Source organism: Tursiops truncatus, chromosome 3 (genome assembly GCF_011762595.2).
Source record: "Tursiops truncatus isolate mTurTru1 chromosome 3, mTurTru1.mat.Y, whole genome shotgun sequence".
Classification (NCBI taxonomy): Eukaryota; Metazoa; Chordata; class Mammalia; order Artiodactyla; family Delphinidae; genus Tursiops; species Tursiops truncatus.
The window spans coordinates 42,360,464-42,387,860 of record NC_047036.1 but is presented as its reverse complement, the minus strand read 5'-3'; the positions used below and the strand labels follow the sequence as shown (position 1 = coordinate 42,387,860).

General features: G+C 35.0%; 1 protein-coding gene across 6 annotated transcripts in view; it reads right to left on the bottom strand.

Moving 5' to 3' along the window:
* The window catches only part of MTREX (Mtr4 exosome RNA helicase), a 136,109-nt gene that overhangs the window by 77,978 nt on the left and 30,734 nt on the right, over positions 1-27,397 (bottom strand). For all 6 annotated transcript variants that reach the window (XM_033852861.2, XM_033852862.2, XM_073802118.1 and 3 more), the window contains 9 exons: positions 17,700-17,874; positions 16,502-16,592; positions 8,565-8,689; positions 7,378-7,476; positions 6,868-6,970; positions 5,275-5,406; positions 3,881-3,960; positions 2,150-2,260; positions 520-621 (listed from right to left, as the gene is read on the bottom strand). In XM_033852861.2, the coding sequence (XP_033708752.1) occupies positions 520-621; positions 2,150-2,260; positions 3,881-3,960; positions 5,275-5,406; positions 6,868-6,970; positions 7,378-7,476; positions 8,565-8,689; positions 16,502-16,592; positions 17,700-17,874 (1,018 nt within the window). The remainder of the gene's footprint in view (positions 1-519; positions 622-2,149; positions 2,261-3,880; positions 3,961-5,274; positions 5,407-6,867; positions 6,971-7,377; positions 7,477-8,564; positions 8,690-16,501; positions 16,593-17,699; positions 17,875-27,397) is intronic.

Sequence of the window (27,397 nt, the reverse complement as noted above, 5' to 3'; positions counted from 1 at the left end):
AGCTCTAGGCCCATAGTTTAAGTTTGGTAAGAAGCAATTACTTCCTTCTGGATTAAGGATTTATTTTTACTCCAATTCACCATTTCACTCATGATCCCAACTTTTGCCTTAGGAAAGACATATGTGCAAACCTGTTAAAAAAAAAATCTCTATTTTAAACCTAAAGAGTAAAACAGTGAGCTACAACTGTAGCCACTATAGTAGAGGTGCTTTAAATAACTTAAAATTTGAAGAAATAAAAATTCTAGACATATTTTAAATGCATTAAAGCATTCATGACTCATTTGCACACTTATCCCTCATCACTAAACTCTTTCACCTACTTTTTGGTTTTTGTTTTTGGCTAAAGGACAGAAATATAAAGGATCTGAAATTTAACTTTGATGAACTACTCATATTAGCTCAGGTACAAATTTTAAAGTACTTAGAACTGAAAATCTCAAAGACTACATGAGCCAAAATCATCTTAGGTAAAACTGAAGTTAAAAGTTATTTCAATATATGAATTATTTTACTTACCCATCGGAAATCCTTCCCATCAAATTTTCGGGCGTTTGTAAATAAAACAGTTCTAGCTGGCATGTTAATCCCCATAGCAAAAGTCTCAGTGGCAAATAAGGCCTAAATGAATAAGTATACAATTAAACACATATTTTAAACTGAAAAACTAGTTTCGTTAATAAATTACTCAAGTATAAATAAATCATTAATTTAAAAAATTAGTTAATGAAATTTTACAAAAATAAGACACGCTATCCGAGGTGTATTTCAGTATTTTATATACAAAATTATTAAATTTACATATAATTATGTATATTAAATTTATATTATAATATTTAATGTCCCTTGGATCCCAGAAATTTTTTAATTCAGGGAAAATAGTCTTTCTTTCTGTAACTCCAGTGGTGGTAACTTGGAGAGACTACTACTGGTCTAATGGACAAAGCATTATTAGGCTGGAGAATATTTTTCTAAACACAGTCTCATTTCCTGGTTTCTTCATTGATGATGCAGTGGTTTTAGAGACACCTTTAAAATCTGAGGGGAGATCAAAATCAGTGGCACTTTATGTTCACATCTAAGACTTTACCAAAGAGCACACAAAGGTATGTGTACAAGTTAAGTCACTGAAGTACTGTTAAATAATCTAAATTTTCATCAATAGGCAACAATATAAAACACTTTATTTCATCAACTTAACAGAATGCTATTCATCTGTTAAAAAGAATGAATAGCAATGCATATGAAGAAATTGAATAACGTGGGTAATATAATCACTTTTGTTTACAAATTAAATGTTATTTGTATGTATCCTAGTGGATATTTCTAGGAAGTAAAGGGCAATGGTGGTCTTTAATTTTTCACTTTATGTACAGTTATTCTATTTGAATTCTACAATCCACAAGTATCACTTAAAAGATTCTTTAAAATGGGTCTCAACAAAACATGCAATCTATATGAGGACATCAACAGGGCCTTACCAGGACCCAGGTACAAATAGTGACCAATTCTTTATCTAAAATACCTCAAGTATGGTCTTTAGGGTGAGTAAATTTCTTTTAAATATCCTAGTTAGTGCTGAAGTTCTCATGACAAATCTCTAATCTGATTTTTAAACATAAAATAATTTATGAATCATATAAAGGCTTACAACTATATTTTGGAGTTGTTTCCCATTTTCAACATCCCATTACTGGGTACAGACATCAACATAATATTAAAAATTAAATTAGACTCTCTTTGGTTTAAATGAGAACATCCTAAAAACTCTTTCATAAGTCTAAACAGCAATTCTCCTTGTCTTTCCTAAACTAGTCCTTTTAATCTGTATACAGAATGGAGTCCATTTACAGTATCAACTTCAGGTCTGAAAATTAAACAGCACCTTCTGGAAAATTCTATACTGTATTCAATAATGATACCATTTCTTACTTTAAGACTAGGAAAAGAAACAAATGACTTTTACCTATAGTCCAAAATTTATGAAGTATAACACTGTATACAAAAATAAGTTCATTACCTAAGCCGTTCTGTTCGACTTACTTAAATAACAATTAAAAAAAAGTTGCCTACAAACAGTGTTCTTGATAACTTTCAAACTGCTCACATAACACAATTTTAGGGCATAATAAATAAAATAAAATCATACCTTTATCAATCCTTCAGAAAAGAGAATTTCTATAGTTTCTTTCAAAATAGGAAGTAAACCACCATGGTGAATACCAATGCCCCTCTTCAAGAGAGGAAGTACATGTTCAACCTACGATTGGATTCAATTTTATTTTTAAAAAGATGTGAGGAAAAGAACTTTTAAAATGTGAAACTAACAAAATTAAGAAAAATCAGTAATCAAGAAAGAATGCTGTTTAAAGAAATTTTATATAACTTTTCCAGAAAAACTAGAAAGCAAACCCATATTCCCACAATTAAACTTAAAACACAATAAAATTCTGTCCTAGCTTTAATATGAAAGGCATGTTTAAATAAACTTGATAAATGTTTTGCTTCCTCATTCAAATTTTCCAGCATTACTTCATCTCCTCTAAAATAATTAAAGGTTATGACAGCAAAGTTTGCATCTGCATGAAATAAACTTAAAAAATACCAGCCAGGAGTTCCCTGGTGGCACAGTAGTTAAGAATCCGGCTGCCAATGCAGGGGACACGGGTTCGAGCCCTGGTGCAGGAAGATCCCACATGCCGCGGAGCAACTGGGCCCGTGAGCCACAATTACTGAGGCCGTGCTCTAAAGCCCGTGAGCCACAACTACTGAGCCCGCGTGCTTAGAGCCCATGCTCCACAACGAGAGAGGCCACTGCAGTGAGAAGCCTGTGCACCACAATGAAGAGTAGCCCCCGATCGGCACAACTAGAGAAGGCCTGTGCACAGCAACGAAGACCCAATGCAGCCAAAATAAATAAATTAAAAAAAAAAAAAATACTAGCCAACTCAAACCAAAAGAAAATAAATAACTATAAAGCATATTTAATATAAATATGTACTTTATCTAAAAACAAATGAATTACTGAAGAGTTCATTAACACTATTAAATACCATTAAATTTTACTATTAGAAGTGTGCTAGGATAACAAGTATGTATAAAGACATGGCTCAGCCCTTAGATACTAATAATTCAGCTGGAAAGAAAAATTACAATAAGATTTCATAAATTAAATACCATTTTAAATACCAAGAAACATGCAATTGCAGTCTTATCATAAATCCCACACAAATCAAAGCAAACATCTGTAAGCAGAGTATGACCTTCCAATTTTTCTTTTCACAAAATAAAACTATCATATAGTATTAGGTTGGGCTAAAGCATTAGTTCTCAGTTTCGGATGCACATTAGAACAACCAGGGGAGTTTCTGAAATATTCTAACGATCAGGACACACACCAGACAATTAAATCAGAATCTCTGGAGTGGCAACAAGACATCAGTATATTTTAGAACTCCTAAGGCAATTCTAATAGTCAAAAGAAAAAACCACTTTAATTAATTAAAGCAAAGTAGAAATCAAATTTCTCATTAAACTTAGGTTTGCTCTATTGTTTTGTTTGGTAGCCTTATGAATTAAGAAATTCACTGACTTCAAATTAGCATTAAAAATTCTGTAGTATTAGGAACAGAAGCAATAATTTCCAGATCATGCTAGCTTTCAGAGAAAAGTTTCTTCAAGGCAGCAAATGTTTCCTTTTGTCACCTTCTTAGAAGTTCAAAATAAGAATCAAGGTTATCATTTCAGTGCACAATGCAACATATTTACTGCAGTGTGCAAACAGTGAAATATATAATATAGTAACAAATCCAGGAAATACAAAGTGAATATACACTATCTGTTAATAGCCACAGTCTACTTAATGACATAAAACACACACCTGAGGGAGCTTTTTATCTTCATCTGACAAGCAGTCAATTGCGTTACTGAATACTTCTTCAACCATCTTCTTTTCTTCATCTAAGAGAGAAAACCCAAGGGTATATAAGTATCTAAATGAGTCAGTGATAACAAATTTCACACACTGCAAAGAATAAGAGTCTATAAAGAGTAAAAGTAAAGACTCATTATTTTAGATAGGCAGAAGGTAAAGTAGATCAAATTTTCTACATAATTATTTAATAAAATTCATTGCCTTTCAAAACAGATCTAGCAGAGTTAGTCCACGAGTAAAAAGTACTATCTTATAAAAGCAGTAACAGTAACTACGCTAGGTATCTACATGCAATATTTAAGTCAAAAAATTATAGGACACAGGGATTATTATTACTCACTATTAAGGAAAGTAAGGCATTGAGCAAATAATGGGCATTGGTATTAACATTACGTCAGCAATTCCAAAGCCTATGCTCTTAACCATTACACTGCCTTCTTATAAAGTGACTATTTGTCAATAAATATTTGTTGACTTTATCAATATATAACCCTGCAACATCAAGCACATACAGCACTGGTAGTTATAAGAAAACATTTCTAAGTAGAGCAATTCACTCAGTCAAAAAATATATATATTATTGGCTTTAGGAGGGTATATGGGTTATCTGTCATTTGTTATTTTTTACCCATGGAAAAGTAAAAATTAGCTTTAAAATCATGGGATTAGTTCTGTGCCTTGATAAAGAAAACAAGACAACTGAAATTTGATTCTGCATGACTGAAGATATTATTTACTTCTCACTGCACAGGATCAGATATGTAAAAGGACGAAATGAATGACAACTGGGTTGGTATTTGGCATGCTGCAATTTTTGCCTAGGCTATGCTATCTAGCTGTGTGACTTTTATATGGTTACATTTACAGTTAATAAATGAGAATAATATATTCATTTGCTAGAAGTTATTTTACTTTATTCAAAAATTATACCACAGTTAGGTACAGGGGCAGGTCTTCCCAGTTTGGATTTCTAGAAGAATGAAACATAACAGAAGGTAGTCTGACCAAGAGACTAACCTTAAGTTATCAGACAGAAAACCACAATAACCAAAGAGCTATGGCAATGAAGTATAAGAAGGTATGAGTCTAATATTTCTTACTAGGGGTCTTTGGGTTTTATATAAAACAATGTATTATACTTACCTTCCAATAAAAGAAGACAGAAGAAAGGAAAAGAAATGATAAATTGAGGGCCTTAAAGCTTTTACAAATGTGATGTAACTACTGCTGTAACTGTAAGGTGAACTGCAAATTCTAACAATACACAAAAATGTCTTACCAGAAATATATTTACGCTAATTTTCACGTAACATTAAAACTATACTGAAATTATATAGTACCTGTGTTGAAATCTAATTTGGTCATTTGAAGTGCGTAGGCTTCACAATCTTTCTTACTAAAACTGAAAATAATTACAGGTTGAAAGTTTCTTTCCATAATCATCTTCACAATCTTGAACACATTTGATGGTCCTGCAAAAAAGGTACATAAACCATATCCAAAAATTAACTCAAAATGGATTAAAGACTTAAATGTAAAATCTAAAACTACAAAACTCTTAAAAAATATATAGGAGTGCACCTTCATGATGCTGGGTTAGGCAAGGCACTCTTAGATATGATACCAAAAGCATAAGCCACAAAATAAAAAAAAAAACCTGATAAACTGGATTTCACCAAAATTTAAAACTTTTGTACTTCAACAGACACCAACAATAAAGATAACTCTAACTCACAGAATGGAAAAAAATATTTACAAATCAGATATCTAATAAAGGTCTAGTATCTAGAGTATAAAAGAATCCTTACAACTCAACAACAAAAAGACTGTAATTTTTGAATGGGCCAAGGATTTGAATAGATATTTCTCCAAAGATAAACAAATGGCCAGTAAGTACAGGATCTTCATTAGCCAACAGAGAAATGTAAATAAAAACCACACTGAGATATGACTTCATACATACTAGGATGACCATAATCAAATAGACAGGCTACATTAAAGTACTGGCAAGGATGTGGAAGAAATGGATACCTCATATCCTCCTGATGACAATGTATAATGGGGCAGACACTTTGGAAAATAACTTGGCAGTTACTGAAAAGGTTAAACATAGAATTATCATATGACTCAGCAATTGCACTAGGTATATTCTCATGAGAAAAGAAAACACGTTCACACAAAAACTTGTAGTACACAAATGTTTACAGCAGCATTAGTCACAACAATCAAAAAGTTGAAAACCTAACTGTTCATCAGCTGAAGAATGAATAAATAAAATGTGGTAAAATCATACAATGGAATGTTATTTGACTATAAAAAAGAATGAAGTACTGACATATGCTATAACATGGATGAATCTTGAAAACAAGCTAAGTTGCAAAACACCACATATATCATGATTCCATTTATATGAAATGTCTAGAAAAGGAAAATAGAAATAGAAAGTAGATTAGTGATTGCCTAAGGCTGAGGGGTGGTGGGGAAGAGGTTGGGAGTAAATGAAGAATGACTGCTAATGGGTATGGGGTTTCTTATTGCGTTAATGAAAATGTTCTAGAATTAGATAGTAGTTGCACAATTTTGTGAATATACTAAAATCCACTTAATTGTACCCTTCTTAAAAATGGTGACTTCTATGATATGTGAATTGTATCTCAATAAAAAAACTGTGGGGACAGCTGCATAATTCTGTGAATGGACTAATAACTGTTGAATTGTATACTTTAATGGGTGAATTGTATATGAACTATATCTCAGTAAATGTCATAGAGGAAAAAGAGATTAAAACTTTATTCACCCAATTTTATCATACACTATCTAGATCTTTATACAGCCTCCTGAGGGGAAAAAAGTTAAATAAAAAAACCCCAAAAAATGTAATCTGAAAATACAATTTACATGTAAAATTCTCTTAAAACAAAGTTCCAAATTACCTTTTGTTCCTCCTTTTCTCCCCTTCTGATCTCCTTTTGCCAAATCACCAGCATCTCGAAGTACCTGCATCGCAGTATTAAAATTATCTTCTCTGAAGTCACCCTGGAATCACAAAATTTTTCTGTGTAACTTAATATCTAATCATAATGCAAATATTTTTTCATACCTCAAAACAAAGCTTCCTCAAATAATAAATAATTTAATATAATAATATAACTGGGAAAAGCAAAACATAAGATATCTGAAACATGTCCAGAGTCCCTTATTCTCAAGGCATTTAAAAAATACTGGAAAAGGAAGGAAATCTAATTCATGCATTAAAAAATATGAGTCTTAAATATAATTTTTGAAATAAAAATACATACACAAAAAACCAACAATAACTCTGGACCACAAAACTACTTAAGAAAAAAAACGGATCTCTGCCATTCTTCTCTAGTTTAAAGAAAAATGGCTATAAACAGCAAAGTATGATATTATAGATATAAGAATTATAATTACTCCCTTACATTTTCATCAACCACAAGGTGCAGACCATCTCCCCCTGCTGGAAAAATGTAGTGCTGTAATGGAGTAGGCCGATAATCTGTGTAAATTACATGACAAGGCTGTAAAAACAAAGAAAAGTAATTAACCATATATTTTATTTCTTCAAAATAATACCATGTATATGACCTACCTAAAAGACCTTAAGGAGACAAATTTTTGAATTCAACATTTCAAAAAGAAAAAAGTTTTTTTAAAAAAACCCTTAAGTCAGGAAGAGAAAAATGGGGAAAAATGAGGTCTATCAAATTATACTACCATCTGTTCAATTTTACTAATTCCCTAATCAGGGATAAATATCAATACATGATTTGAGTTTCCATATGATCTTGGATCCATACCCTAGACCTGTGATGCCATAATTAAAGAAGACTTCAATTTCTCCGTAGCAGCAGTAATGGTGACACAGAATGCTCCCTGAGGTAAAATAGAACTTTTCTAGCCCAGAGACTTTTCAAAGCTTTACTAAAAGAGCAGGTTGATCTAACTCCTCCAGAAGATCCACTGTGTTTCTATCCTACAAAAGCAACATGATGTTACAAAAATGCCATTAGAGAGCTTATAAATGGATAAAAAATAAATTTTCAGCATTCTGGTATAAAGGAAAAATAAGGGCAGAAAAATAAAACCAAGAATAAATTTAGTACACATGAACAAAAGCTTGTTATAAGGTCCTTTAATGCTGCTAAAATTAGACTAGAAAAACAAAAAGAAAATACAGTCAGTAAAAAGTCTGCATTCACATGAAAACAATCAACTCACACTCTCAGAAAATGCCCAGCTTTTTCCCAGTACCGAGCTCTTAGAGAAAATTCTCTACTGTGTACTCATGGTTCATTGTATGAATAGATAGTTTCCAAACCTGGCGGGTCATCATGATCAATTTGGGAGCATTTAAAAGTTAAAGGTTTCAAAACCCAAGACCCTACTCCCAGAGATTTTGATGTATTGGATTTGAGATGGGACTCAGAAAATTCACACTTATAAAAAAATTAGTCGGTTGATTTTGATAAGCTTGCTCGATTTAAAAAGTAGTTTCACATTAAAATGTCTTTATTCTAGGCAGCATCAGGAACGAAGTACAGGATATAGTAAGGCCAACTTGTAACATTTTAAATATGGAAAACATCAAAAAAGGGAAAGAAAATACCTGTTTGTGTAAGTGGCAAATCCATTCAGCAAACTGCCGGGCATTTGGAATAGTAGCCGAAAGAAAGACATAGTGAACATTATCAGGAAGCAAAATAATAGTTTCTTCCCACACAACACCACGCTCTGAAAAATACAAATACACCTTGGAATTCAATGTTACTTTATTATTTTCTCTCAAGCTCAATAATTAGAAATACAGACCATGTTGCACAAGGATATTTTTAGCCACAGACCCTTACTGTAAACTACTTTAGTTCTAACCATGGATTCATTTAGTAGAAAATTAGTAGACTAAACCAGCATAAACACAATGTACTCTGAAATAACAGCCTGCAAAAAGCAGTGCCAAACTGAATCCTGTTCAAACAGCCTAACAAGAGTCCCAGGACAATGGAAACAGTATTTCCATCTCACTTAGAGAAGCATAAGTTGTTGGCTTATAGAAAGTCACAGTAACAAATTTCAAAGAAACACCATTACTACAGCATATAGCATCGTTCATCTAAATTACCATCATGATCTCCAGAGATGAAAGATTTGATAAACAACAAAACTATAAGTCAAATGGAAAAAAAATGGAAAAATCCATGTGAGAATTTCCCTCCCATAAATGAACAAATCAATACAGGATTCATGATTTAAAAACCAAAATAACTGTTTAGAACCTAATCTTATGAATTTCACAAAAGTGAAATTTCTAGAAAGGGTAAATGATTTCTTTAACTTGTATTATTACTTTCACTATGAATACAGGTTAACTCACTGCTTTAATTCAAATAAAAACTAAGCTTTAAGTGTGTACATATTAAACATTTAACTTTTAAATGTGTTTGTTAACTTTCGCCCTCCAAGTTCCACCCAAAATTCCAAGTAAACTTACTTTTCCATTACAGTAGTGCAAAAGTTCAAGTAAAGGGATAAATTTTTTGCTCATTTTTATTTCATAATCCTCATTTTATTTTTACCATAAACATGCACTTATTTAAAAAAAACAATAAATAAAAATCAAGAATGTTAACTTTGTAGGCTAGAAGTTTTAGAAATTCTTTAACATTAGTTATACTAGAGAGCTCTCTATTAGAGGGAACTAATTTTAATTCCATTTTTAAAATGTGAAATTGCATTTTTTCACCCAGAAGTTGTTACTTTTTAAGAAGCTGTAACTGAATGAGATCCTACTGGAAATAGCACATCATGTTATCCACAAGTTAGTTTATAAGAACTCTACTCACATGGAAGATCAACAACTACTTGTTCAAAATTCCTAATGCCATTCTTTTTTTTTCTTAATATCTTTATTGGAGTATGATTGATTTAGTGTTGTGTTAGCTTCTGCTGCATAACAAAGTGAATCATCTATATGCATACATATATCCACATATCCCCTCCCTCTTGCATCTCCCTCCCACCCTCCGTATTCCACCCCTCTAGGTGGTCACAAAGCACCGAGCTGATCTCCCTGTGCCATGCAGCTGCTTCCCAATAGCTATCTCATTTTACATTTGGTACTGTATATATGTCAGTGCTACTCTCACTCTTCGTCCCAGCTTACACTTCCCCCTCCCCATATCCTCAAGTCCATTCTCTACCTCTGTGTCTTTATTCCTCTCTTGCCCCAAGGTTCTTCAGAACCTTGGTTTTTCCTTTTTAGATTCCATATACACGTGTTAGCATACGGTATTTGTTCTCTTTCTGACATACTTCACTCTGTATGAGAGACTCTAGGTCCATCCACCTCACTATAAATAATTTCGTTTCTTTTTATGGCTGAGTAATATTCCATTGTATATATGTGCCACATCTTCTTTATCCATTCATATGTCAATAGACACTTGGGTTGCTTCCATGTCCTGGCTATTATAAATAGTGCTGCAATGAACATTGTGGTACATGACTCTTTCTGAATTATGGTTTTCTCAAGGTATATGCCCAGTAGTGGGACTGCTGGGTCATATGGTAGTCCTATTTTTAGTTTTTTAAGGAACCTCCATACTGTTCTCCACAGTGGCTGTATCAATTTACATTCCCACCAACAGTGCAAGAGGGTTACCTTTTCTCCACACCCTCTCCAGCATTTACTGTTTGTAGATTTTTTGATGATGCCCATTCTGACAGATGTGAGGTGGTACCTCATTGTAGTTTTGAGTTGCATTTCTCTAATTATTAGTGATGTTGAGCATCTTTTCATGTGTTTGTTGGCAATCTGTATATCTTCTCTGGAGAAGTGTCTATTTAGGTCTTCTGCCCATTTCTGGATTGGGTTGTTTTTTTGATATTGAGCTGCATGAGCTGCTTGTATATTCTGGAGATGAATCCTTTGTCAGTTGCTTCACTTGCAAGTATTTTCTCCCATTCTGAGGGTTGTGTTTTGGTCTTGTTTATGGTTTCCTTTGCTGTGAAACAGCTTTTAAGCTTCATTAGGTCCCATTTGTTTATTTTTGTTTTTATTTCCATTTCTCTAGGAGGTGGGTCAAAAACGATCTTGCTGTAATTTGTATCATTGTGTTCTTCCTATGTTTTCCTCTAAGAATTTTAGTGTCTGACCTTACATTTAGGTCTTTAATCCATTTTGAGTTTATTTTTGTGTATGGTGTTAGGAAGTGTTCTAATTTCATTCTTTTACATGTAGCTGTCCAGTTTTCCCAGCACCACTTATTGCAGATGCTCTTTTCTCCATCATACATTCTTGCCTCCTTTATCAAAGATAAGGTGACCATATGTGCATGGGTTTTTCTCCGGGCTTTCTACCCTGTTCCATTGATATGTGTTTCTGGTTTTTGTCAGTACCATACTGTCTTGATTACTGTAGATTTCTAGTATAGTCTGAAGTCCAGGAGACTGATTCCTCCAGCTCTGTTTTTCTTTCTCAAGATTGCTGTGGCTATTTGGGATCTTTTGTGTTTCAATACAAATTGTGCAATTTTCTGTTCTACTTCTGTGAAACATGCCATTGGTAGTTTGATAGGGATTGTACTGAATCTGTAGATTGCTTTGGGGAGTACAGTCATTTTCACAATGTTGACTCATACAGTCCAAGAACACAGCATATCTCTCCTTCTCTTTGTATCATCTTTAATTTCTTTCATCAGTGTCTTATAGTTTTCTGCAGACAGGTCTTTTGTATCCTTAGGAAGGTTTATTCCTAGGTATTTTATTTTTGTTGCAGTGGTAAATGGGAGTGTTTCCTTAATTTCTCCTTCAGATTTTTCATCATTAGTGTATAGGCATGCAAGAGATTTCTGTGCATTAGTTTTGTACCCTGCTACTCTACCAAATTTATTGATTAGCTCTACTAGTTTTCTGGCAGCATCTTTTGGATTCTCTATGTAGAGTATCATGTCATGTGGAGAGAACGACAGTTAACTTCTTTCCGATTTGGATTCCTCTTATTTTTCTTCTCTGATTGCTGTGGGTAAAACTTCCAAAACTATAAAAGTGGTGAGAGTGGGTAACCTTGTCTTGTTCCTGATATTAGAGGAAATGGTTTCAGTTTTTCACCATTGAGAATGATGTTGGCTGTGGGTTTGTCATACATGGCCTTTATTATGTTCAGGTAGGTTCCTTCTATGCCTCTCTTCTGGACAGCTTTTATCATAAATGGGTGTTGAATTTTGTCAAAAGGTTTTTCTGCATCTATTGAGATGATCATATGGATTTCATCCTTCAATTTGGTTAATATGGTGTATCACACTGACAGATTTGCATATATTGAAGAATCCTTGCATTCCTGGGATAAACCACTTGATCGTGGTGTATGATCCTTTTAATGTGCTGTTGTATTCTGTTCGCTAGCATTTTGTTGAGGATTTTGCATCTATGTTCATCAGAGACGTTGGCCTGTAGTTTTCTTTTTTTGTGACATCTTCGTCTAGTTTTGGTATCAGGGTGATGGTGGCCTCATAGAGAGAGTTTGGGACTGTTCCTCCCTCTGCTGTATTTTGGAAGACTTTGAGAAGGACAGGTGTTAGCTCTTCTCTAAGTGTTTGATAGAATTTGGCTGTGAAGCCATCTGGTCCTTGGCTTTTGTTTGTTGGAAGATTTTTAATCACAGTCTCAGTTTCAGTGCTTGTGATTGTTTATTTTTTCTATTTCTTCCTGGTTCAGTCTCAGAAGGCTGTGTTTTTCTAAGAATGTGTCCATTTCTTCCAGGTTTGCCATTTTATTGGCATACAGTTGCTTGTAGTAATCTCTCATGATCCTTTGTATTTCTGCATTGTCAGTTGTTACTTCCCCTTTTTCATTTCTAATTCTGTTAATTTGAGTCTTCTCCCTTTTTTTCTTAGTGAGTCTGGCTAATGGTTTATCAATATTCTTTATCTTCTCAAAGAACCAGCTTTTAGTTTTATTGATCTTTGCTACTGTTTTCTTCATTTCTTTTCCATTTATTTCTGATCTTTATGATTTCTTTCCTTCAGCTAACTTCAGGGGTTTTTTCTTCTTCTTTCTCTAATTGCTTTAGGTGTAAGATTAGGTTGTCTGAGATTTTTCTTGTTTCTTGAGGTCGGATTGTATTGCTATAAACTTCCCTCTTAGAACTGCTTTTGCTGCATCCCATAGGTTTTGGGTCGCTGTATTTTCATTGTTATTTGTTTCTAGGTATTTTTTTATTTCCTCTTTGATTTCTTCAGTGATCTCTTGGTTATTTAGTAGTGCACTGTTTAGCTTCCACGTGTTTGTATTTTTTACAGATTTCTTCCTGTAACTGATAGCTAGTCTCATAGTGTTGAGGTCGGAAAAAATATCTGATATGATTTCAATTTTCTTAAATTTAACAAGGGTTGATTTGTGACCCAAGATAAGATCTATCCTGGAGAATGTTCCATGAGCACAAGAGAAGAAAGTGTATTCTGTTGTTTTTGGATGGAATGTCCTATAAATATCAATTAAGCCCATCTTAATGTATCATTTAAAGCTTGTTTCCTTATTTATTTTCATTTTGGATGATCTGTCCATTGGTGAAAGTGGGGTGTTAAAGTCCCCTACTATGATTGTGTTACTGTCGATTTCCCCTTTTATGGCTGTTAGTATTTGCCTTATGTATTGAGGTACTCCTATGTTGGGTGCATAAATATTTACAATTGTTGTATCTTCTTCTTGGATCAATCCCTTGATCATTATGTAGTGTCCTTCTTTGTCTCTTGTAATAGTCTTTATTTTAAAGTCTATTTTGTCTGATATGAGAATTGCTACTTCAGCTTTCTTTTGATTTCCATTTGCATGGAATATCTTTTTCCATCCCCTCACTTTCAGTCTGTACGTGTCCCTAGGTGTGAAGTGGGTCTCTTGTAGACAGCATATATATGGGTATTGTTTTGGTATCCATTCAGCCAATTGATGTCTTTTGGTTGGAGCATTTAAACCATTTACATTTAAGGCTATTATCAATATGTATATTCCTATTACCATTTTCTTAATTGCTTTGGGTTTGTTTTTGTAGGTCTTTTCCTGCTCTAGTGTTTCCTGCCTAGGAAATCTCCTTTAGCATTTGTTGTAAAGCTGGTTTGGTGGTCCTGCATTCTCTTAACTTTTGCCTATCTGTAAAGGTTTTAATTTCTCCATTGAATCTGAATGAGATCATTGCTGGGTAGGGTAATCTTGGCTGTAGGTTTTTCCCTTTCATCACTTTAAATATGTCCTGCCACTCCCTTCTGGCTTGCCGAGTTTCTGCTGAAAAATCAGCTGTTAACCTTATGGGGATTCCCTTGTATGTTATTTTTTCCTTGCTGCTTTTAATATTTTTACTTTGTATTTAATTTTTGATAGTTTGTTTAATATGTGTCTCAGTGTGTCTCTTTGGGTTTACCCAGATGGTAGTCTCTGTCCTTCCTGGACTTGACTATTTCCTTTCCCATGTTAGAGAAGTTTTTGACTATAATCTCTTCAAATATTTCCTCAGTTCCTTTCTTTGTCTCTTCTTCTGGGAACCCTATAATTCGAATGTTGCTGCATTTAATGTTGTCCCAGAGGTCTCTGCGACTGTCCTCAAGTCTTTTCATTCCTTTTTGTTTATTCTGCTCCCTGGCAGTTATTTCCACCATTTTATCTTCCAGCTTACTTATCCGTTCTTCTACTTCAAGTATTCTGTTATTGATTCCTTCTAGAGTATTTTTAATTTCAGTAATTGTGTTGTTCATCACTGCTTGTCTGCTGTTTCGTTCTTCTCGGTCCTTGTTGTTTCTTGTCTTTTCTCCATTCTGTTTCTGAGATTTTGGATCATCTTTACTATCATTATTCTGAATTCCTTTTCAGATAGGCTGCTTATGTTATCTTCATTTATTTGGTCTTGTAGGTTTTTACCCTACTCCTTTGTCTGTTACATATTCTTTTGCCATTTCTTTTTTTTGTTTTTTGGATGGGTGCTGCTGCATTCCTGTCTTATTGGTTGTTTGGCCTGAGATGTCCATCACTGGAGTTTGCAGGCAGTTAGATAGAACTGGTTCCTAATGCTGCGATAAGCACCTCCGGGAGGCCTCACTCAGATTGATATTCCCTGTGGTCCGAGATTCTCTGTTAGTCCAGTGGTTTGGACTTGGAGCTCCCACCACAAGAGCTCGGGCCCAACTTCTGGCCTGGGAACCAAGATCCTGCAAGCTTCATGGTGCAGTTAAAAAAAAAAAAAAGAAGAAGAAAGGAAAAAGGAGCAGTACAATATCAAGAACATAAAAGAAAATAAAATCAGAAAGATAAAGGTATATTAGGAAAAATAAAACTATAATTGAAACAACTGCAACAAGGTGAAATAAAACCACAGCAGAAGGAAAAAAAAGGGGGGGGGGTGGACAACAAGTCAAAAGGAGAGATCACTAACAAAGTATAAAGAATAAAATAAAAGTAGAAAAATAAAAGATTTATTAGGAAAAATAAAAATAGAAAAGAATCAACAGCAACGAATTAACAACGTAAAACAGAACCCCAATCTGAGAGAGGAAAAAGGAAACGAAAAGAAAAAAGCCTTGGCTATGCGGCCGCAGTTTAGGTAGGGGGTGGAACTTAGGTAGTGGCAGAGTTTAGGGTGGGGTGGGGCCTGTGCAGAAGGGGAGAGGCAGCATGTCGAAAGGAGGGCCTCTGGAGTGTCGGGTTCAGGAGTTAGGAGGTAGGGCCCTGACTGAGGGTGTGTGGGTGGGGTTTAGGCCCAGCTCGTTGGAGGGGTTCTCCAACTGCAGAAGTAGGGCCCTGGCTGGGGTTATAGTGGCGGGGCTTGGGCTCTGTGCTGTAGATGGGAGGCTCCAAGGGCAGAGTATTAGGTCCAGGAGCCCAAAATGCTTCCTGGTGCCTAAGTGGACAGGGAAAGCATTGGCCCCGTTCCCTTCTGTTCTTTCACGCCCCTCCCCCACCATCTCCCCTGGGGTCTCCCCCATTGCCACTGGACCCCTAATCGTGGGTGGGTCCTGCTGGGTGCAGGAACTCCTTCTCTCCCCCAGCCACCCCTCAGGGGTGCCATCCCAGAGGTCCGGCCTTTACTTTTGCTCCCCCTTTCCTCCCTCCCACTCCCTCAGGACCCACGTGGCTGGAGGGAGACTAGGTGGGCAGAGGATCAGGCCCGGGATCTCAACAGGTTCCTGGGGGTCCAACTGGGCAGGGGAAACCTGGCCATGATCCCTTTTGATCCTCTGCCCTCCCAATGGTTCCCCAATTTCCCGCATTGGGTGTGGGATCCCTTTCCCTCCCCAAGCCGCCCCTCAGGGATGTCAGTCCTGTCCTGCCTCCACTTCTCCTCCCACTTCACTCCCCCCACGCCCCACATCCTACACGGTCACTGGGGTTTCCTCCTGTCCCTTAGGTGTCCATGGTCCCCCACTGGTACCTGGTAGATGCCCTAGTTGTGAGGAGATGCGAATTCTGCGTCCTCCTAGTACACCATCTTGACTCCGCCCTACCTAATGCCATTCTTAAATAAAATACATGCTCACATCTCAACAACACTACAGAATATACCTGAATCTCTCATGTAATGAATTTCATCAAATATGACCCAAGCAACTTCTCGCATAACTTCAGAACCTCTGTACAGCATACTTCTCAAAATCTAAAGAAAAAGGAGAAGATTTAGCAGGATTCTGACATACCAAAAGCTCTTCTATCTAACAAGAAATTTTGGATATTCTTTTTTAATGGAAAGATTAAAATAATTTTAGGGAGATACATATCTCTAAAATACATAATATTCCTTCCCTAAATCTAAAATAAATGACTTCTCAAGTAAGTAATCAGATATAATCCATGGAAACAATTATCATCTCCATATCCATATATCCTGAATAAGAAGCCACTTCCTTGCATGTACAGCACTTCACCCAAGACCTACACTTGCTAGAATACGAGAATAACTTGAAGTTATCTTCTATCTAACACAATGGATCTTATACTGTTACCATTTTTTCTACCTCATCTTACCAGTATGAATACTTTCTAACAACCGTTATTCTGATTTCTGAGTTAAATACATCTTCCACGGATGGAAGAAAGTTTTGAGAATGGAAAATAAACTTACTTTAGGCACCAAGATGAAAAGTGAGCAATGCTTTTGGGTAACTCTAAAAGCCAGGAGCTAATTTACACTCTCTAGTGTACCATGTCTTTGTAGAATGCAATGATATAATTCAAGCATGTACAAAAATACTTAGTAAAGACAGCTAATAGTGTCCAAAATGTAAGATGTTACAAAGATATGCAAAACTTAACTGTGATTATGGAAAGAAGCTAAACATAACTGGGTGTTTTAAAAAGTTAGTTATCTATTTGTATCAACACTCAGATACAGAAGAAAAAAAATCACACAGAACAAGGAGCCACTACATATTCGAAACTATGTACTGAAATCCTTGAAATTATATAAAACCATCAAATTATTTTCAAGTCACTGATAATACACCTTTAAAAATATTTTGTGAAGAAAAAACTGCATCTATATTATGACAAATAACAGAAATATTGGTAATTTACAACTAAATTCAATTACTAGAACTTGTTTTAAGATGAACTCTATCCCTTTCAAGTAAATCTACTCAGACAGCAAAATGTTACATTTTTATTGATACAGAGCAAGTAATAAAACATTATCTGTTTTAACTGAATAACCACATTAATTAAAAGGAAAATTAATTTAATTAAATTGAGACACCATATAAATTACCTCTGTGGTCATAACAAGACAAGATGCTGTAGGATTAATAGTAACATCTCCAGTCATCAGACCAACATCTTGAAATTCTTCATACATTTCACGGTATTTCTGGTTACTCAGGGCCTTAATTGGGCTAGTAAATATTACACGCTGTTTTTCCCTTAAGGCCAATGCAATGGCATATCTAAAAATGTGAAAACAAATAAGAATAAAGAATTTACAAAACCATACTTCTTTAGAAGTATGTGATTTAAAAAATTCTATTCATATATAGTGTCCAAACTTTCCCTAATTACGTATCTTAGATAGACTTTGCAGAATATTAATGTCTTATTCTATTTACTTTCAACAAACTATAATAATAGTAATAACGATGATAAATGTGAAGAATAGTGGTCTAAATGAATAAGAACGTTTTAAACTCTGGTCTCTTGGAGTTAATGTAACTTAATTACTAATACCAATGGATTACTAATGGTTATTACCCTATTTCTTGGAAGTAAAACACATTTGTTTCTCTAGATGGGCCTCCAAAAGTTTACAGAGCCTCTGCCTGTCAATTTATACATACACAGAGTATAAATACTTAGGAAACACTGGAAAATGAGTTTGAGTTTCACAAATAAGTTAATGCATATGTATTCTCTCCCCACATGTATTAGTTATCAAGTCTGTCCTTTGTTTGTTTGTTAGTTTAAATAAACAGCTCTGACCTTTTTTTGGTCGGCAAACCTTTTCTTTTTTAAAGACTTATTTATTATTTAAATTTTTAATTTTATTTTTGGCCGTGTTGGGTCTTAGTTGCAGCAAGCAGGATCTTCGCTGAGGTGTGTGGGCTTCTCTCTAGTTATGGTGTGTGGATTTTCCCTTCTCTAGTTGTGGCGTGGAGGCTCCAGGGCACATGGGTTCCAGAGTGCACAGGCCCTGTAGTTTGCGGCACACAGGCTCTAGTTGAGGTGCATAAACTTGGTAGTTGTGGCATGCAGGCTCAGTTGCCCTGTGGCATGTGGGATCTTAGTTCCCTGACCTGGGATCGAACCCACGTCCCCTGCATTGTAAGGTGGATTCTTTACCAGTGGACCACCAGGGAAGTCCCATCAAGTCTGTCCTTGACTGGAAATTAAGGCAGGTTCCAATAGTTCTTCTGCAGAGATTAATAGAATACAATATAGTTTTTCCTTTTTGAAGAAAATTCAGCAGAGTTAAGTATTTAAAAATAGATCATGAAATCAGGACTAAACTTAGCAGCATGGTAGATCCTCCTTACTTAAGATACAGTTCCTATCCACAACAGGCTTATAACCTATTTGGGGAAATAAAAATATGGGATTTCCCTGGTGGCACAGTGGTTGGGAATCTGCCTGCCATTGCAGGGGATACAGGTTCTATCCCTGGCCCGGGAGGATCCCAGAGGCCGCGGAGTAGCTAGGCCTGTGTGCCACAGCTGCTGAGCCTGTGCTCTGGAGCCCATGAGCCACAACTGCTGAGCCATGTGCCACAGCTGCTAAAGCCCACGCGCCTAGAGCCCATGCTCTGCAACAAGAGAAGCCAACACAGTGAGAAGCCTGCACACCTCAATGAGGAGTAACCCCCACTCGCCACAACTGGAGAAGGCCCGCGCGTGCAGCAACAAAGACCCAATGCAGCCAAAAATAAATAAATAAAAATAAATTAATTACTTACAAAAAAATTTATCCCAACCACGCCCCCAGTGAAATAAACAATTAAAAAATTAAAAGTTGTCCAAACGTGATCAAATATGAATAGTAAGAGACATACATGAAAGAGAAAAGAATATACAGATGCTACAAAAAATTAGAAGATATAAAAAGAAACAGGAAAGTGATCAATACTGAAGAAAAAGAAGCAGTCACAAGAAACTGAGTGGGCCCAGATGTTGGACTTAGCAGACAAAGACTTCAAAAAAGCTATAACAGGGCTTCCCTGGTGGCGCAGTGGTTGAAAGTCCGCCTGCCGATGCAGGGGACGTGGGTTCGTGCCCTGGTCTGGGAAGATCCCACATGCTGCGGAGCGGCTGGGCCCGTGGGCCATGGCCGCTAAGCCTGCGCGTCCGGAGCCTGTGCTCCACAACGGGAGAGGCCACAACAGTGAGAGGCCCGCGTACCGCAAAAACAAAAAAGCTATAACAAACATGTCCAAAAAATGTAAGGAAACCATGTTCTAAGAATTAAAGGAAATAGGACAATGATTCAACAAATAGGAAATCTCAACAGACACCTGAAACTATAAAAACATAACCAAATGAAAACTCTACAGATGAACAGTACAATAATTGAAATGAAAAATCCACTAGGTGGCTCAAGAGCAGATCTGAGATGGCAGAAGAAAGTATCTAAATATGAAGATAGATCAACAGAATCAAAGATCTATGCGACAACCTCAAGTGTCCAAACATAAGTTCCAAACTGAGAAAGACGCAAGATAAATATTTGAAAAAATAACAATAAAAAAACTTCCTAGATTTGTTTTAAAAAACATTATAGATACCACAAGCACAATGAACCCAAGCAGGAAAAACTTTGGAATCACACCTAGAAACACACCTAGAAACTTTCAGAGTCAAACTGCTGAAAGTGTTCAAAGCAGCAAGAGAAAAACAACTCAAAACATACACGAGAATACCATCATAATTAAGGCTTACTTCTGATGGGAAATAATGCAGTAGAATGAAACAATGTCAGCCAAATGAGTATCCAATATTGAAAGAAAAAAAATGTCAACCAAGAATTACATATTCAGTGACATTATCCTTTCAAAAATAAAAGCAAAATAAAGACATTTACAAATAAAAACTGAGTAAATTTACTGCTAACACATCAACCCCAGAAGAAATATTCTTAAAAAATTCTTTAACTCGAATACAGAGAAAAGAATAGAGTTCTAAAAATGATAGATATGTGGGTAAATACAAGACTGTATAGGGTTTGTGCTTCTCTTTTATTCAATTAATATTTTTAAAAACATAAGACTGTTTAAAGCAAAAACATTATTTTAACATTGCATTACACTGGATTTATAACATATAGTTGAAATATATGTGACAAAAATAGCAGAAAAAAAGGAGGAAGAAATATTAGAGCAAGGTAACAATATTTTACAGAAATTGTGGCTGTAATTTAGTTAAAAATGTATACTGTAAGCCCTTGAGTAATCACTAAAAACATAACTCAAAGCTAAAAAAAAAAAATCAACAGAGGAATTAAAATAGTATACTAAAAAATGTTTGTTAAATATAATAGAAGCCTGTTAAGACATGAGACACATTACTGAAAAACAACAAAATCAACCACATCAATCATTAAATCAAATTATTAAAATCATAAAGTATCTTCTCCAACCACAAAGAAATTAAATTAGAAACCAAAACAGAAAGGTGTATGGAAAATCACCAAATGCTTGAAAAGTAAACATAAGAGGAAACCAAGAGAAACTAAAAAATGAATTGAATTAAAAATAAAATGTAACTACCAAAATTTATGGGATGCATGTAAAGCAGTACTAAGAGAGAAAATTATAGTTTTAAACACATTAGACAGGAAGAATAATGTAAAATCAATCTAATTCCACTTTAAGTAATTCCTTGATAGACACAGATTACCAAAACTGACTCAAGAAGAAAGCAAACTGAGTTAGGAATTAAAAAATCTTCCCATGAAGAAAAGCCTAGGTGGTTTAGATGGCTTCATTAGTAAATTCTGTCAAACATTTAAAGAGAAAATACCAAAACTACACAAATCTTTTCAGAAGACAGACCAGGAGGGAACGCTTCCCAACTTATATTATCAGGTCAGTATTAACATGGTATCAAACCTAGACAATGACCTTGTAAGAAAAGAAAATTACACACCAAAATCCCTCATGAAGATAAGATTCAAAGATATTCCAGAACAAAATATGCGCAAACTGAAACTGGCAACATCATATAAGATGATCATCTGCCATAAACAACCAGGTTTATTTCAGAAATATAAGGATGGTTTAACAAAAAACGGATGTAATATACCACATTAACAGAGTAAAAAGCAAATACCATATCCTTGCCTCTATAGATGGAAAAAAGATTTGATAAAATACAATGCTTCTTTTTTAATCCTCAATACACTTATTTTTCCCAGCTTTATTGAGATATAATTGACATGTACCATTGTGTAAGTTTAAACTATATACTGTAAGATTTGTTACCCATATATATTGTGAAATGATTACCATAATAAGGTTAATTAACGTCTCCATCACCTAATTACCTTTGGTTTTTTTCTGGTAAAAACATTTAAGATCTACTCTCTTAGCAACTTTCAAGTGTATAACACAGTATTTTTAAAGATAATAACCATGCTCTAAATTAGATTCCCAAAACTTACTCATTTTGTAACTGGAAGTTTGTCTCCTTTTATCAATATCTTCCTACTTCCTCCACCCCGTCCACCCCAGACCCTGGCAACCATCATTGAAACTCCGTTTCAATGCGTTCAGCTTTTTTAGATTCCACGTGAAAAGTGAGATCACACAGTCTTTGTCTTTCTCTGACTTATTTGACTTATAATGCTCTCAAGGTCCATTCATGCTGTCACAAATAGCAGGATTTCCTTTTTTGATGGCTAAATAATTTTCCATTGTGATCGACAGTGTGTGTGTATATGGATACAGACAGACAGATATCACATTTTCTTTATCCACTCATCTGTTGATGGACATAAGTTGTTTCCTTGTCTTGGGTATTGTGAATAATAGGAATGCAGATATCTCTTTGAGATACTAATTTCATTTCCTTTAGATATATATCCAGAAGTGGGACTGTTGGATTATACTCTTATTTCTAATTTTTTGAGAAACCTCCACACTGCTTTCCATAGTGACTGTACCAATTTACATTCCCACAACAGTGCACAAAGGTTCCCTGTTCTTCATATCCTTGCCAACACTTGTTATCTCTCGTCTTTTCGATAATAGCCATTCAAATAGGTGTTTTAAAATTTTTTTCATTTATTCCCAACTAAGAATAGAAACTTCCTCAAAAAATATATATATATATGAGAAAATATTTGTGATATTGGGATAGGCAAAAATGTCTTACGTACTGACATCAAAAGCATAATCAATCCATAAAAGAAAAAACTGAGCTGAACATCAAAATAAAAATCTTTCGTTCTACAAAAGATACCATTAAGATAGTTTAAAGAATTATTTATGATGCAGTAAGACCAACATCTCAATTGTAAAAATCAGCGAAAGACTGAAATAGATATTTAAGATAAGCACAGGAAATTGATACTTAACATTTTTAGTCATCGCAGAAATTCAAAACCACTATGAGACATTACTATATACCCACTAAAATAGGTATGATCAAAAAAAGATAATGACAAGAGGTGGTAAGGACACAGAGAAACTGGCACCCTCATCCATTATCGGTAGGAACACAAAATGGTACAGCCACTTTGGAAAACAGTCTGGCAATTTACTGAACAGGTAAATATATATTTGCCATAAAACCCAGCAATTACAGGTACTACCCAAGAGAAATAAAAACATGTCCACACACAGACTTGTACATGAATGTTTATATCAGAACTACTCACAATGGTCAAAAACACAAAACAACTCAAATGTCTATCAACTGAATAGGTAAATAAAATGTCAGGTATCCATAAAATGTAATACTACTTATAAATAAAAAGAAATGAACTAGTGATATATACAACATGAATGAACCTCAAAAATGTTATTCTAAACAGGGAAAAAAAACCCCACAAAAGACTCCACATTACATGATTTCATTTACATGAAACTTCTAGAAAAGGCAAAACTGTTTAGACAAAGCTGATGAGTGTTTGCCTAGGGTTGGAGGTGGGAGTAGGTTGAAAGCAAACACACGTAACAAAACCGTATGTATGGAAGTGTAAAACTGGAGAGGGTTGCACAACTGTACAAATTTATTAAAACTCACTGAACTGTATACTTTAAATGGGTGAATTTAATAATATTTAAATTACATACTAATAAAGCTTTTAAAAAAGGCTTTGCATAAAATAAAAAAAACACCAGGGTCAGAAAACTACTCAATTACATAGATAATCTGGTACCAAAATGTTAACCCTAGCACCAGATTTATAAATAAAATATTACACTTGCTACAGTTACCAGCTAAAGCTGGAGTTTACCTTAAGTCCTTGAATCCCTAGGGGAAATCTTTATCTGAGATCCATGAACCACTCCCTGAAATTATAAAATATGGTATGTACATACAAATATATACCTCATCACATTTTTTATTGAGGTAAAATTCATACAACATAAAATTAACCATTTTAAAGTCTACAATTCAGTGGCATTTAGTACATTCACTATGTTGTGCAACCACCACCTCTACCTGATTCTGAAACATAATTCTCATCCTTCCAAAAACCCCATACCCATTAGGCAGTTACTTTTTGCTCCTCTCCTCTCAACATCCCCTGGCCTCCACCAATCTTTCTGTCTCTAGGAATTTACCTGAGATATTTCACGTAAATGAAGTCATACGGGATATTTCACACAAATGGAATCACACCTACTGAGTCTGGCTTCTTTTACTCAGCATGTTTCTGAGGTTCACCCACACTGTAGCATGTATCAGTACTTCACTGCTGTTACAGCTGGGTAATATTTCATTGTACAGATAAACCAGATTTATTTATCTATTCATCAACTGATGGACTTCTGGGTTGTTTCTACCTTTTCACTACTGTGAATAGTGCTGCTATGAACATTCATGTATAAGTATCTGTGTATCTGTTTTCAATTCTTTGGAGTAGTATACCTAGAAGTGGAACTGCTGAGTCATATAGTAATTCTACATTTAACTTTTTGAATAAGTACCAGACTGGTTTCCACAGCAGTCCTCACCAGGTTTTCAAAGGTGTCTATAAACCTGGTGAATTTCTTAAACATCTCTTTATGTTCTCCTAACCCAGAGTATGAGAGCAGGTTTCAGCATATACATGAAAATTTCCCATACTGAAAATTAGTCTGCTTTTGTAGGAAAAATGAAAGCAAAGTTACACTAATGCCCAGAATCTTAATGACTATATATGTTGCCTTTAAATGGATAATGCACCAAACTACTGTACACTTTTCTAAGTGAGATAAAATAACTGAACTAAAAATAGTCAAACCTCTTCTATATTTGTGCCTTAGGAGGAAACTAACTTCTGACTTCAGCACCTTCTGAAAAGTGGACCAATAAAAGAATTAGTCCTACTCCACTGGATAGAACTAAGGCAGTACCTGACCATAATGTGTCTGAATCTCGGAAACAGATCAAGACTAATCTGCAATTGGCTGATGCCATTAGAATGAAAATCTAAGATCCAAAGCTTCACTTGTCTAACTCCCCTGCAAAGAGAAAAATTTTGAGTTACACCTAAGCCAAGGCCTGGAAAGACTAATATACAATAACTAGATAGGCCCTGACTATCCCAAAGGACAATATTCCAGAACTCATGAAATATATCCACCATTATTCCAAGGTAAAGGTAATGATGAATAGGGAGACTGGAGCCATTTTTAAGTTTCCTTCCTCTATGATCTTCTTTACTCTTTAGGTGGTCACTGTTAAGAATACCTAATTCAGGGCTTCCCTGGTGGTGCAGTGGTTGAGAATCTGCCTGCCAATGCAGGGGACATGGGTTCGAACCCTGGTCTGGGAAGATCCCACATGCCATGGAGCAACTAGGCCCGTGAGCCACAACTACTGAGCCTGCGCGTCTGGAGCCTGTGCTCCGCAACAGGAGAGGCCGCAATAGTGAGAGGCCCGTGCACCGCGATGAAGAGTGACCCCCGCTCGCCACAACTAGAGAAAACCCTCGCACAGAAACAAAGACCCAACATAGCCCAAAAAAAAAAAAAAAAAAAAAAAGAATACCTAATTCAGCTGCTCAATAGGAAAGCTGTAATTTCTCCATAATGAAGAAATAAAATATATTATAAATTATTAATAGTTAACCTGCAAACTCAAATTGATTTTCGAAAAGATGCCAAGACTGAGGGGAAAAAATAGTCTTTCAACAAATTCTGAGACAACTTGATATCCATATGCAAAACAATGAAGTTGGACCTACAAAAATAAAAAGCCCTCAAAATGGATCAAAGAACTAATATAATAGCTAAAATTACAAAACTCTTAGAAGAAAATATAGGTGTAAATCTTTGCGACCTTGATTAGGCAACGGTTTCGTATAAATGACACAAGCAACAAAAGAAAACAGATGAACTGCACTTCGTCAAATTAAAGACATCTGTACCTGAAAGAACACTCAAGAAAGTGAAAAGATGACCTACAGAATGAGAGAAAAATTTTGAAAATCATGTATCTGACAAGGAACTAGTATCAGAATACAAAACAACTATCAGAATTCAACAAGACAACCCAATGAACAAGTAAAAAAAGACTTAAGCAGACGTATCTCCAAAGACATAAAAAGGCCAAAGAGCACATTAAAAAATGTTCAATATCATCAGTCATTAAGGAAGTGCAAATCAAAACCACAATGAGATATCACCTCACACCTGACAGAATGGCTATCATCAAAGAGGCAAGAAACAAGTGCTGGTGAGGATGAGGACAAAAGGGAACCCTTGTGCCCAAGTGCCCATCAAGAAATGAATGGATAAATAAGATGTGGTATATGCATATACAATGGAATATTACTAAACCATAAAAAATGAAATCTCGCCATTTGCAACAACACAGATGGACCTAGAGGGTACTATGCTAAATGAAATAAGTCAGACAGAGAAAGACAAATACTGTATGATTTCACTTGTATGTGGAATCTAAAAAACAAAACAAATGAACACACACAACAAAACAGAAACAGTTATAGAAACAGAAAACCAACAGGTAGTCACCAGAGGGGAGGGTGGTGAGGGGAGGAAAGAAATAGGTAAGGGAGATTAAGAGGTAAAAACTTCCAGTTGCAAAATAAATGAGTCATGGAAATGAAACATACAGTATGGGGAATACAGTCTAATAACTATGTAATATCTTTTTATGGTGACATACTGTAACCAGACTTACTGTGGTGACCATTTTGAAATGTATCGAATTATCAAATCACTATGCTGTGTAATAGGAACTAACATAGTGTTACAGGTCAATTACACTTCAAAATAAACAGAGAAAAAGAGATCAGATCTACAGTTACCACAAGTTGGGGTGGGGGTGGGGATTGGGATGAAGATGGTCAAAAGGTAGAAACTTCCAGTTATAAGTAATAGGGATGTAATGTACAATACAATAAATATAATTAACACTGCTGAAGATTACATTAAAAAGTTGTTAAAAGAGTAAATCCTAAGAGTTCTTTCTCATCACACAATAAACAATATTTCTTTAATTCTGTATCTATATGAAACGATGGATGTTCACCAAACTTATTAAGATAATCATTTTATGATGCATGTAAGTCAAATCATTATGCTGCAAACCTTAAACTTACACTATGCTATATGTCAACTCTATCTCAATAAAACTGGAAAAAAAATAATAAACTTCACATGATCAGAATCTAGAAACAATGTACCTAATATAGGATTATACTAATACCCACAGAAACTTAATCTTGTCTAGAAATAAGTAACATCATTGCTTTTTATCTTTCTGGAATTCTTTTCAGAAACCTAATTAGTTCACCTTTAAAAATGTT